General features: G+C 36.6%; 1 protein-coding gene across 1 annotated transcript in view; it reads left to right on the top strand.

Annotated features, from left to right (window-relative positions):
- Positions 1-268: 268 nt before the first annotated feature.
- Positions 269-14,624, top strand: part of LOC141497379 (uncharacterized) — a 53,348-nt gene continuing 38,992 nt past the window's right edge. The window contains exons 1-2 of the mRNA XM_074200025.1: positions 269-407; positions 912-994. Of these exons, the coding sequence (XP_074056126.1) occupies positions 932-994 (63 nt within the window). The 5' untranslated portion in view covers positions 269-407; positions 912-931. The remainder of the gene's footprint in view (positions 408-911; positions 995-14,624) is intronic.

Genomic DNA, 14,624 nt, shown 5'->3' with positions numbered 1-14,624 from the left:
TCCCCTGGTTTATAGATGAGAGAGGGAAACCCACATATGGGAAGTGATTTGCCTGAGATCAGTTTATTATTGGCTGAACAGTTTAACATCTAATTCTCTTCACTCCTGTCCAAATGCTCTTTCAAGACACACCTCTGTACTTATCTCTCATCTAGCCTTTGGACTGGACTGTCAAAAGCTACCGTCTCTTCCCATAATGCATTGATCTACTTCTGAAGAATCTTTAAGGGGGGGACAATGCTTCCAATCAGAATCAAACTTCAGAAAGCATTCTAAATTCCAGTAGTTTAGTTCAAAAGCATCAACATTCTTTATTCTTCTCAGCCTGTATTAGAGTGAGAGTGATGTGAGGGGGTTTTTTAATGGGGTAAATATTTTATAGGGTCTTACTTTTGGAATTGTCACTGGTAAGTGTTTAGTGGGAATTTCATCTAATTTTAGAAAGTGTAAATGTAATATATAGGGAGACAGTACTACATAAAAAGAAAGAGTACTAGAGTTTCAGTCCGGATATCTACTATGTTCTCATCTCAGCAATGGCCCTTATAGAGGGTTTGACCTTGAGCAAACTATTGAACTACTGATGTTCTCATCCTCAAACTAGATATAATCATAGTTTTAACAATATACCCCAGAAGATTAAGAGGATCAAATGAGATCATTTTTATTAAGCACTTTGTAAAAGGTTTTGGAATATACTTGGTTTGACCCAAAACACAAAGACTCAGTGGTGGCTGATGGCTATGGAAAGTACGAACGGATGGATAGATAAGTATACTGATACGTTTAGAAAAGTGTTTCTAAATCCTGCCCTTGAAGCCTAGATCTAGATGAGAAAATGAAAGCCTAAAAATCCTTGGTGGACAATTCATATGTAATTTTCTCATCTTAAATAATGGGGTTTTTTTCAGGTACATGACAAGATTCAGACATGATTAAAATCAAAGGAGACTTGCAGGGTGGCAAAGAAGATATAAAGCTAGTAAAGGAAACGGTAAGGATCTAAAGATATTACCTCATTTCATTTTGAGCCTTTTCCCCATAATTCAACAATCCCAATCACAAGTAGAATAAATGCTTTCTTGTCCATCAGAGTTGGGAAGTATCTCAAGTATAATAAATGCTCTCTTGTCTATCACATTTGAGAAATCAAGTGTTTGAATTAATCAACTATGGGGAGTCAAGAGGGAATGAAACATATGGACTATTTATGTGACTCTAGACCACCAAATGCTAGGAGTTTATATCCTTTTAAAAGTAGTATATAACTTCATTTTCTTTTTGTCCTTTTGGGAATAGAGGTTGATTGCTACTGACTCTCAGTCTTTTTGGTTAAGAGTCAAGGTTACAGGGCAGCTAGGTGGCACAGTGGATACAGCACCGGAGTCAGGAGTACCTGGGTTCAAATCCGGTTTCAGACACTTAATAATTACCTAGCTGTGTGGCCTTGGGCAAGCCACTTAACCCCATTGCCTTGCAAAAACCTAAAAAAAAAAAAAAAATCTTTCCCAACACCAACATTCTGCAATTCTACGTTATTCCATTTGTTTTATTTCCTATCATCAGAAAGTTTAAGGCTTATTCTGAACTTCTAGAGGCAAAAAGTATAGCAGGTAATAAAAATATTAGAGCCTTGCAAATAAGAGGCTGCTCATGGGAGGAATTGAACACACTGTTTGCTCACCTCTTCCTCCTGACTTCCTTCAAGACTCAAAATTCACCTTCCACAGAAGGTTCTTCCTGCCCTCCCACACACACACACACACACACACATAGCTGCTAATACTTTCCTTCTGAGAATACCTTCCATTTATACAATATCTATATTGTATACGGGCAGCTAGGTGGTACCATATTGGATAGTCTGGAGTCAGGAAGACTCTTCGTAAGTTCAGATTTGACCTCACTCACTTACTATGTGATCCTGGGCAAGTCGTTTAACTCTGCCTAAATTTCCTCATCTGGAAAATAAGTGTTGAATGTACATAATTATTTGCATATTGTCTCTTCCCATCAGATTAGTAACTCCCTGAGGTAACAGTTTCTGCCTATTTATATTAAAAGCCTAGTATATAATAAGAGCCGACTAATTTCTTGTTGACTCACTGACTCATTGACTTCCTAAAACCAAAGTTCCTTGAGAGCAACCTCTTTGAGTTCCTCACATTTGTTCTTACTCATGAGATTCAAATCCTATTTGCAATTTGGTCATTGGACAAAGCTGATTGTTATTAACTAAAATGATTTATTTGGAAATATAGAAAGGTCATTTTCAAATCTAGCAAAAGAAACATTTTTCAATTATTTGAGAACAAGCTCATAATCCCAGAATGCTTTAGCTCTCACACATTTTAGACATGTAAGCCAACACCCTCATTTGACAGGTTAAGAAACTAGCCCTATGGGGTAGCTAGGTGGCACAATGGATAGAGCACCAGCCCTGGAGTCAGAAGGACCTGAGTTCAAATGTGACCTCAGACACTTAAAAATTGTCTAGCTGTGTGACCTTGGGTAAGCCACTTAACCCCATTGCCTTGCAAAAAAGAAAAAGAAAGAAAACAAAAGAAACTAACCCCATGACCTTAATTTTCATAACTCTGTGACTTTTAACAAAGTATAATCAAACTTATATAGGTTGGCCCTACTGAAATCTAACTCTGAAACCCTCCAGGCTGTTTTTTTGTTGTGTCAAGGTTACAGGGCGGCTAGGTGGTGCAGTGGATAAGAGCACCGGCCCTGGAGTCAGGAGTACCTGAGTTCAAATCCGACCTCAGACACTTAATAATAACCCAGCTGTGTGGCCTTGGGCAAGCCACTTAATCCCATTTGCCTTGCAAAAACATTAAAAAAAAGAGCCAAGTTTACTCAAGCGGGCACAACTATCATGTGATACTCAGTGGATCAACGAGCTCTCCGTAAATCAGTTAGACAGTGTGGCATAACTTTAGATTGAGAAGCCTAGATTTAAATCCTAATTACCCAATTCCTTGCTAGAGTATATACATATGCAAAACACTTAGTAAATGCTACCATGACATCCTTTGAACAACATGGAACTATCATGACTATTCAAAAGTAAAATTACATGGATCCAAAGATATTTGAATGGTTAGATCCAAAGAATAGCCATGATTGATTGAGTCAGGAAGGGAATCTCTAGAGTAGAATACTTCAGGTTACTGTCCTTGGTCTTTATGTTATTTAACCTCTCCTTCTGTGACTTGGATGAAGGCATAAATGGCATCCTTCTTGAACCAAATAGTTTCCTACCCACAAAGTGAAATTTTGGGGAATGTAACCTATGACTCCCCAAAGAATATAAACTACCTTGAGTAAATGTAAACAACAAAAGATACAACTATTTCATGGGAAAATTTGTAACTTTGGGCCATTCCTGGTGATATGCCTTCTTTGTTCTGTTTCTGTATATCTGGCCTGACTTGGGGTTGGTATGAGGATCCCCCATGCTGTCCTCCTGCCAGTAAACTCTCCTACAACAAATTAATTAGCCTTACAAACCCTAATAAATCTACACTTATACAACCAAGCTGACATGAACCACTCTTTCTTCGCGATCTCAATATTGTCTCTGAGGTCTCTGTCCCTATAGTTGGCATATCAGGACAGAAAAGATTAGTGCCTTTACATCTAGTCTTGTAATTGACATAGATGGCAGAATGGTCTGCCTCCCCCATAAATCTTGTGTTCTTATAGGTTCTTAAGGTCTTTTGTGTTTTGGACCCTTTTATAATTATAAATTGAAGGATTATAAATTTCAGTGAAACATTAGTGAAAAATAAAGGTACATGTAATTTGTTCCATCTGTGTTCAAAGACTCTTGTAAGTTAGGTAGAACACCAGACTTGGAATCAAGAAGACCTAATTTTGAATCCAACCTCAGACATTTACTTGTTGTATGACCTTCTGCAAGTCATTTAAAGTCTATAATTCTGTTTCCTCATCTACAAAATAAGGATATTAATACCTACCTCCCAAGATTATTGTGATGCTCAAGACTTGATAATTGGAAAGTGTTTTGCAAACATTAAAATGCTTCTAAGTGCTAATTATTATGATTATATCTATTCTTGGACCCAGGTTAAGAACCTTTTGGCTAGAATATCAAATTAAATATAATAAGAGAAAGTTTAATATAAAATATATTAATATACATAATATAATCATAAAATCTTATCTTTGGGTTCAAAAATTTCACATCTTCAAGATGCGAGCATATATATGTCTGTGTGCCCATATATTTGTGTCTATGTGTTTGTGACTATATGTGTGTCTTATGTGGCTGTTCATCTGAAAATTGAGGTTATTAGAGGACCATAAATTCAGTATGGGTCAACAATATGATATGGCAACTCCTAAACATAATGGGATCATAAGCTTCATTGAAAAGGATATTGTCCAGAAAAGAGAGAGGTAACAGTCCTCCTGTACTTGTACCGTGTTCTGGTCAGACACCATTAAGAATATTGTGTTCTGTTTTGACCACCCCACTTTAGGAAGGATGTTAACAACCTGGAGTGTGTCCAAAGGAAGGAATTAAAGACAGAGGAGGGCCTTGGCATCATGGTAGGAGGCTCAGTTGAAGAAACTGGGATGACCTACCTGAAAAAAGAGAAAGTTTAGGGGGTGGGTAGTTGGAAGGTGAGAAGAGGAATATGATAGCTGTCTTCAAATATTTAAAGGACTTTGACATAGGAAAAAGAATAGCCTTGTTCTGCTTGGGTCCAGAGGGAAGAACTATGAGCATTGGGTGGGAGTTTCAGGGAGGCAGATTTAAGCTCACTATATGGGGAATGGTGTCAGATCTGACAATGCAATGCAAAAGGAGAACAGTGGCAGTCTTTTCTTCCACCAAAGTCTTCAAACAGAAGACATCGGATTCCTTTTTAGAGGAGAGAGCCGGCAGAGGAAGGTTTTTCAAGCTTAAATTTTTCCCTTACAATTTTAAGATACTGCACCAATCCCTCCCCACCTTAGTCTCCTTATCTGTCAAATGCCAAATAATGGATTCCAGGTTCTTCACCCTCTCTGCTTTAAAAGCCTGGTGGTGTAGCATTTGTGCGCCCCCCCGCCACACACACACACTGAAATGTGTCTGTGCTACCATCAGCTTCTTAGCCTAAGGAGATGCTATTTGTGTGTTGTAAATAGTTTGTAGAGGATCTAGAGGGTGCAAGACATGAAACTGAAGCTGGAAGGGACCTCTCAAGGTCAAGTGAGCTAGCCTATGTAAGAGGGTATCAACTTTAACATACTGTGTAAACTTTATTATTATCACTGACTAGTCCTGATTCATTTTTACAAATGAGGAAACTGAGATCTAGGGAAGTAAGTGACTTATCCAAGGTCACCCAGATGGTAGGTGTCAAAGTTGGGAGTTGATCCCAGGACCTCTGACCACAGAAACCTTCCAAATTGCTCAGTTTGTGCTTCATAGAAATGAGTAGGAAGCTTGTTGTCACAGGTGTGCAAGTGGTGGCATAGAAGGATTGTTCACTGTCATACTACAGGAGCAAAGAAAATTTCATGTAATTAAGATCCATCCTACCCATTCAGTGCTTTATGAATTTCAAAGCGCTTTCACATAAATTATCTGACCTGATCTCCTACCCATCCTATGAGCTAAGCAGAACAGGTGGGTGTCATTCATTTATCTTCACTTAACAGAAAAGGAAACTGAATCAGCTGAAAGTCATTTGGCACTGGGATTTCCCAGAAATGGTGCTGTCCCAGCTGATTGATTCCCTTGTTGCCATTTAATACCTGAGGGTTTTTTTTTAATCATCTTAAGGTTTAATTAGCTTAACAGCATAGCTTTGCCATTAAAAGGATTTCAATGTCTCCAGATTTTCTCCCCCCCCCTTATTCTTCCCTTACAGCGGGATTCTATTGGATGGTTTAGCCTCCAGCATGTAATTACCATTAAAACAATTACCTTGGACTAGCTTAGCCAACCTTGCAGAAAGTATAGCAATGCCTGAAACTGGAGTAGAAAGAAGGGCTCCTCCCTCTGGAACAAAAACTTGGCCATACCAAAGAGCAACTTTTTCTTCCCATCATTTAAAGCCCTGCTGAATGGTCTGTTAGCTAATATTTGGGTACTTGTCTGTATTCTAGCTTTTTAGCTCAACAACTGACTTACATTGGAACCAAGAAATGTCCATTTACAGATCTGATAAGGGAATAATTCTCATTCCTCATTTCTACCTTCAGCCTGTAAAGACTTTGGTAATTAATCGGGGCCATAGTGCAAAGAGCAAAGACTCATCTTCCTGAATTCAGATCCAGCCTCAGACCCTGGGCAAATCACTTCACCCTGTTTGTCTCAGTTTTCTCATCTGTAAAATGAATTGAGAAGGAAAGGATCAACCAAGAAAATCCCAAATGGCCAACTTAAACAATAGTAGTGACTCTGAGCAGAATAGCTAGGAAACTAAAGTCTTCAAACATCAGACTTCAATGTAATTTAGTTCAACAAACATTATTATGTACCATTTATGGGCAAAGCACTGTGCTGGATACAGAGAACAGAAAGATGAGAACAACACATGAACATGGAAATGGTGTGTTTGTAAGTGATAGCGAAATAATGGGTAGGACTACCTTTGTGTGTATGTGCATAGATACAAACACACACATGTAGATAGTAGGGTGAAGGAGTCAGTCATGGGAAATGAGAAAGTTGAGGAATTGTGAGGCTAGAGTATTTGAGGAAAGTATCATTATGTATACTGAATTCCCATAAGTATGAGTACAGGAGTTGGAAAAGAAAGACCATCAGCCAAGCACCTACCTCACTGGGAAAAGAAGGTAGCAACTAGAAGTTTGTTTGAGTGGTGGATATGGATTGAAGGCACTACAAAGAAGAGAGGTAACTAAGTAATGGTAGTAGAGGGAGAATTGGAAGTAGCAACAAGCAGAAGGAAGTTTTCTCAATGCTTCACTTTGACCAGTGAATGGAGGAAAATGAATAAAAGTACAAGCAAAATGAATAAAAGTACAACCAATACTGGAAAGGATGGCCAGGGAGGCTGTACCATTAAGAAAGAGTCAACTATCAGTGAGAACCAGAAGATGGAAGGAATGGGAAGGGGAAAGGAAAAATTTTAAGAGGAAAGCAAGTTTAACTGTAACAGTTCAGTGAGCATAGCAGAAGGGGGTGAGTAGCCTTAGAGGGAAACACTAGACAAAGGAAAGGATCAGTCACAGAACACACCATGCCCAGTGGTCTGGAGAGAACATTTAGTGGTATTTGGAGAGGGCTCCAAAAGTTTTAAATATATTTCAGTTACCTATAGCAGAATAAAAACTAAATTCTCCAATTCCAGTAATAAGCTCAATTACCCAAAAAAATTATTTAAAAATCCTCAGAAAATATGGATAAAAACTGATATAGAAAGGAAAATGAGAAATCATTCTAGAAAAAAATCAAAACAATTGAATAAATAGTCTTTTTTATTCTTTTTAAATAGTATTTTATTTTTTCCATTTACATGTAAAGGTAATTTTCAATATTCCTTTTTTATAAAATTTTGAACTCCAAATTTTCTTTCCCCTTTCTCACCACCCTTCTCCCTGATATAATATAGGTTATATATGTGCAATCATGTAAAACATATAAGAATAAGTAGATTAAAGGAAGTCAAGTTGATAATCTTCTAGGAAGGGAATAGTATTCAAATACTTGAGATCCTTCAAAATCATTAGAGTAACTGTAAAATACTTGGGATCCCTCAAAATCACAAGAATATTTGCAAAATCACAAGAGTGGTTCAGAAGAATAAATAAAGAATTAAAGGAAGAAATAAAACAAATTGTTATAGAAATTAGGAGAATCAGAGCTTTCAAATAAGAAATCAATAAGACAAAAGGATTAGAATGAAGAATATAAAGAAAACCTCTTTAAACAGTAGTTTCTCTAAAGAAAATGATAGATTTAGAATACAAAAATACTGAAGGAGAAAAAATCAAATAATCAAAAGACATAAGATTGGAAGAAGTCTTGAGGGTTGTTTGATGCAAGGATATGAGCTTGAAGATAGGAAGGTAAGAAGAGATCATCTAAAGATAACATCTTCCAGGAAAATACAATCTTAAAAAGTTTATATCCTGCATCAGGAAATAATTGCCCAAATCATTGAAAGCAGAAGGTAAAATTAAATCTGATCTACTCTGATGAGCATTTATTAAGCATCTCCTCTCTAACATGAACAGCATCCATGGACAAGGAATATAAGGGCCAAAAGGGGAGGGAAGAGTTAAAAAAAATTCAAGAGGAAGGAAGGATTGATAATACCTCTAGGATAAATAAATCGAAGTTTTATTTATTAATAAAACAAAATGGTGGGTAGTTGACACAATACAAAATCAAACCACTCACTTGAGCAAGTCACCATAAAGATTCAGAAAAATGCCATTATCTGCCCAGAGGTAATATTTTTAAAATGCAATTTGGGACTGTTTTTTTTTATTTGTCATATCGTTGAGTTTTTCTAAGAGTCACAATAGAGTGGTTTTGGCCAGGTGCACAATCAAGGAATAGGAAGAAGATTCCATCCACAGAGGGGGAAGACTCCAGGACCAATGTTCTTCCAGAAGTAAGACGGTATTATAAAAATCTGGTCATGGATTAGGGGATTGAACACCTCAGAAAAAATATCTTCCCTAAACAGGGGTGATATTTCTTGGGACCACTTCCTTCTCCAGGTTGGGTCTCCAGGGATAAAAATCTCAGATGATGAATGAACCAAGTCACATAGATCCTGAATGAGAATTCTGGCATCAGGGGGAAAAGGTAGTGAAGGTATAGGAAAAAAATACAATTGAGTTCTCAAATCTTGTAGCGCTCCCATTATACCTAAAGCCTACTTTATGAATTAATATCCCTCAGAATTAAGTTTTAAGAGTCAAAGAGATGATGATTGACGATGATAAGACAAGAGAGAGTTCTATAATTGTATTAAATAAGGAAAGTTCCATCTTATACAATGGTCATAGAGAGATTTAAAAAATGGATGAATGCAACCCAGGAATGAAAGATTAGATTCTAGAATATCCCAGAAGGAGAAGAAAAAGAAAAGAATTGGATTAAAATAAAAATACTTTGGAAAGGGCACTACAAATAAATTCCAATTAATTTTTTTTATTTTTTAAAATTTATTAATGTTTCTTTTTTATCTTACAAACATTTAAGATCATTCCCACCTTGGGAGAGGTTGCTTGTAACAAAGTAAAAAAATTAAGTTAAACTAACAATATAGTGACCTCACCTAAAAGTCCATGCAACATTTCATAACTCTAGCATTCCCCTTTCTATTTTTTTAAATGACAGAAATCTATTTTCTCTCCCTTTCCTTTTCTCAATGGGGAAAAAAAGAAAAGCAAAACTTTTGTAACCAATCCACATAGTCAAGCAGAATAAATTCCCTTGGTGGGTTTAGAGAGAAATATGTTGCAGCGGATGGAGTACCAGATTTGGAGTCAAGAAAACTTTCATTGAAATCTATTCTCAGATACTCACTAGCTGTGTTACCCTGAGCAAATCATTTAACCCTGTTTGCCTCAGTGTCCTCATCCATAAGATGAGCTAGAGGGAAAAAAAAATAACAAGCCACTCCAATATCTTTGTTAGGAAAACCTCAAATGGAGTCATGAAGAGTTGGACATGATTGAAACAACTGAATACCAATAACAAAAAATAGATTTCTCATTCTGCGTCCTAAATCTATCACCTGTCATGGCAAGCATTTTTCACCATCAGTCCTCAGGTATCATGAATGATCATTGTATTGATCACAATTCTTACAGCTTTCAAAGGTGCATGTTTTTATAGTGCTATTGTTATTGTATAAATTTTTTCCTAGTTTTGTTCATTTCATTCTTCATCATTTTATAAAATTCCTCAAAATTGTTCATTGTTTTTATCTTTCAATGTTTTTTTCTGAAATCTTCTAAGTCCTTATAGTACAATAATACTCCGTCGTATTCATTTACCGCAAATTAGTCACTCCTCAATTGATTGGCATCCCCTTGTTTTCCCCATGCTTTTGCCATCACAAAAAGAGGTGCTATCAATATTCTTGCACATATAGGATCTCTTCTTCTTTTTTTGATCTCTTTTGAGTATAGCCAGGTCAAAGGGAACATAATGTTTAGTAACTTTTTGGATGTAATTCCTAGTTGCTTTTCAGAGTGTACCCATTCACAGCTCCAGCAACAGTGCAACAGGAAAAGATGCCCGTTTTCCCACAATCCCTTCAACATTAATCACTTTTTTTTCTTTGTCATTTTTGCTTCTCTGATGAGTATGAGGTGGAATCAGAGAAAATAGCTGTAATTTAATTTCTTTAATTAGTAGTGATTTAGAACATTGTTTTTCATGTGGTTGTAGATAGCCTGAGGTTTCTTCCCCCTTGAGAACTGCCTATTCATGTTCTCAGGCTATTTATCAATTGGAGAATGGCTCTTTTTATAAATTTTTCATCAGTTCTTTTTATAGGGTGCCCCAAAAGACTTAGAGGATAAAGAGAAGTTGGGAAAGATTTTCTATAGAAGATCGGATTTTAGAAGAAACTTAAGAGGAATCCAGGGAAACCATGAGGTAGAGCTAAGGAGGGAGATAGGCAGAGGAAAATGCCTGGTATCAAGAGGAGTGGGACAGCAAGCAAAAAAGTCAGAGTTAATAATAAAAAAAGTACATGATGGGGAATAAGAGCTTTGAATGCCAGATTTTATATTTGCCCAAAATACTTTTTTTTTAGGTTTTTGCAAGGCAATGGGGTTAAGTGGCTTGCCCAAGGCCACACAGCTAGGTAATTATTAAGTGTCTGAGGCCGGTGCTCCTGACTCTGGGGCCGGTGCTCTATCCACTGCGCCACCTACCTGCCCCCCCAAAGACTTTTGAGGCACTCTGGATCTTGGATATAAGACTTTTTTTTCAGACAACTTAGGGCAAAGTTTTTCCCCCATGTTAATTGTTATTCTTTTAATCTTAGTTTTATTAGATTTGCTTTTGTAAAATATTTAATTTTATATATTATATAATGCTTTTATATACTAATTATATTGTATAAATAAAATTTAATTTTATGTAACATAAATAATACAATTATATAATTATCTAACTTTCTGTGTCATGAACTTTTCCTATATCTATACATCTTATAAGTAATTGTTTTCCATATTTCTCTCATTTGTTTATGATATAATCTATTATATTTTATCTAGGTCACATATTCATTTGGAGCTTATCTTTTTAAGGTGTGAGATATTGGGCTAAATCTAATTTCTTCCATACTAACATCTAATTTTCCAAGCAGGTTTTGTCAAATAGTCCTAAATAGCTGGGGTCTTTGAATGGAAGCCAAGTAGAAAGATTTCTGTCCTTAACCCTCTTAACTTCTTCCTCTGTACTGTTTTATTTGATGACCTCATCAATGCCCATGGATTTAATTATCTCTATACTGATTATTCTCAAATTTTTACTCCTGCTAAAACCTCTCTTCTGACCTCTAATTTCATATATTAAACTGCCTTTTAAGCATCTCAAACTGAATGTCTCAGAGATATCTTAAATTCACCATGTCCAAATTGAACTCGTCTTTCCCCCATCTTCTAAACTTGCATATTACTGTTAAAAGTACCAATATCTTCCCAGTATCCGAGGCTTGTGACCTAGGTATTGTCTTTAATCCTTCACTGTCTCTCACCCCCGATTTCCAATCTGTAACTAAAGTCTGTTGGTTCTACCTTGGCAACACCTCTCCAATTCTCTCCCCTTTCTTATCTGAGACTGTTCCCACAGGACTTCATCACCTCCCACTTGGATTATTACAATAGCCTGATGGTAGGTCAGCCTGTTTCAAGTCTCTCTCTCCCCGTGTCAATCCATCCTCCATTTATCCAACAATGTGATTTTCCTAAACTCAGATCTGACCATGTCACACTCCCCTAACTTAATAAACTCCAATGGCTCACTATCACCTCCAAGATCAAACCCAAAAGACTGCTTGGTGTTCATTGTCCTTGATAATCCAGCCCCTTTTTACCTTTCCTGTCTTCTTGAACATTATTTCTCTCCATGTCTTCTTCAAATCAATGACCTCCTGTCTAATCACAAAAAAAAAAACAAAAGGAAGAGATTTAAAAAAAAAAAGAAAGAACAACAAGATCTCAAGAAGTTTGGGATGAGGCAAGGGTAATGAGGGAAGGAGATTTTGATAAGAGAATTGGTAGGGGGCGGTTATCCAAGTCATAGTCTTTGTATAAGGTGTGAGATATCATATAAAGTCTTAGGGTCATATAAGCAAAACAAATCTGAAACTAAATGTTAGCCCATAGAGATATAAAATAATTTAATGAAAGAAAACATATAGTAGTATAACCTAAAGGGTAAAATGATTTAAAGTCCACAATAAACCTAAAAAGAATAAAGGGACATGTAAGAAAATAAATCATAGCAATTCATTCCATGAATCAATAAAAATTCAGGTCCCAACTAGTATCAATATCCAACTATGAACTACTTCAAGTCTTCCTATGCCAGGCCCAGTGTTCTATCCACTATGTAATCTAATTACAAATCATAGGTCATTGATGTGCAGCTGGAAGTGATCTTAGAACACTCCCCCCATTTTATAGAGGAGAAAACCGAGACCCAGAGAGGTAATTAATATTCCTAAGTTCACATTGGCATATTTAAAATATAAATATAAAAAGACATAAATAACAAACATATCATTTATAGACCAAAAACTACATGAAAACACTAATAAAGAAAAGAAGAACAAATGACTAGATCTAAATGGAGACTAAGAACAAAATGAGTATGTAAAGTATCAAACCAAAAGAATCAAACATAGCAATATACCAAAATTTATAGTATATTGTTCAAGCAGTTTTCTTTTTTGTTGCTATAAAAATTACAGTAAATTATTAATTTTATTTGAAAAAATATAAACTAAGAAATTACATAGATTACATATATGGGGGCATTGTTTTTGGTCCACTAGAATGTAAGGATGGAAGATGAGAACTAGTTACTTCCTTTTGGCTAGTACTCATCCTCCTTTGAGTAGTAGCACTTCTTCCTTCAGTTGTGCATTTCTTGTTAATCAATGTTCTCGACACTATCCCTGGGTTGTTGGGTTTTTTGGTTGTTTGTGCCTAGTTCTGTGTTTACTTTTCTAGTTGGTTTATTTTACTTTTTAATGATTTGTTGGTCAATTTTACTTTCAAAGGGTTGATTTCTTCAGTCAATTTTTCAAAATTCTTCTGCATAACTCTCATTTCTTTTTTCCATTTCTCTTCTTCCTCTCTTCTTTGGTTCTTAAAACCCTTTTGGGGGCGGCTAGGTGGTGTAGTGGATAAAGCACTGGCCCTGGAGTCAGGAGTACCTGGGTTCAAATCTGGTCTCAGACACTTAATAATTACCTAGCTGTGTGGCCTTGGGCAAGTCACTTAACCCCATTGCCTTGCAAAAAAAACCTTAAAAAAAAACCCTTTTTAAGTTCTTCCATGAGGTTTGGATTTGGGGCTAATCCATAAACCCCTTTGAGACTTTCCATGTACATAATTTGTCACTTTCTTCTTCTGAGATGACATTTTTCTTTTTTCTTTTTTTTCTTTTGGCTAAGCAATTGCGTTAAGTGACTTGCCCAAGGCCACACAGCTAGGTAATTATTATGTCCAAGGTCGGATTTGAACTCAGGTTCTTCTGACTTCAGTGTTGGCACACTATCCACTGTACCACCTAGCTGCCCTGAGATAACATTTTTATTCCTTTCTGAATAGTAGCTTTCTATGGTTAGTGCTCTTTTTTGTTTTGGTTTGGTTTTTTGCTTTTGATAGTTTAGTTCTTCTCCTGTGGCATAGGAAGTATTATCCCAAACTTTTTGTGCTGGGACCAGGGTCTGGTCCTGGTATATTGCCTGCCAAGGTATTGTCTATGCAACCCAGGCATTGCCTATGCAGAGATTTTTTTCCTCCTTTATGCCCAGGCTTTGCCCATGCAGTGGTTTGTTCCCAACCCCAGCCTGTCTATTTCCAACTTACCTATGGCTCAGACTTTGTCTAGGGTGGGACCTGAGCTGCACAATGGCTCTCTTGGTTATATAGGGTTATACTTTCCCTTTACCCCTAAGGAAATAGACCTTTACTGAAGATGCTCCATAATATCTTGAATTGAGAACATGTTTTGTTCTTTTTTTGATGGAATATGTAGCTTTAAGGTCTGCGTAGAGGCTTCATTTAAAGTGGTGGAGGGAAAAGTTCTGGGAGCATCCTAACTTTGTAGTGCCATCTTGATTCTGCCCCAGAAGTCCTTGTCCTTAGTTTTGGAAGACAACGACATCTGGTAGTTGATGCTGTTACAAATGGCTCATGAATACTTCGTCCAGAGTGATTAAAATGGTTTTATTAAGATATCTTAACAAAATGGCACACCTCCCTCATGGTGGGAGAGAGGGGGGGGGAATCCCAAAATGCGAGGTCTTTCATGCACTTTGAAAGGTTTTGTTCACCTAAAAAACAAAACAAAACAAAAAGAAAGGTTTTGTTCCTTCCCCCTCATGTGAACCACAGGCTGGGGTCACAATTTAAGTGATACA

The sequence above is a fragment of the Macrotis lagotis genome, chromosome 1 (genome assembly GCF_037893015.1).
Source record: "Macrotis lagotis isolate mMagLag1 chromosome 1, bilby.v1.9.chrom.fasta, whole genome shotgun sequence".
NCBI classification, from domain to species: Eukaryota; Metazoa; Chordata; class Mammalia; order Peramelemorphia; family Peramelidae; genus Macrotis; species Macrotis lagotis.
This window is presented reverse-complemented; position numbering and strand designations above follow the sequence as displayed.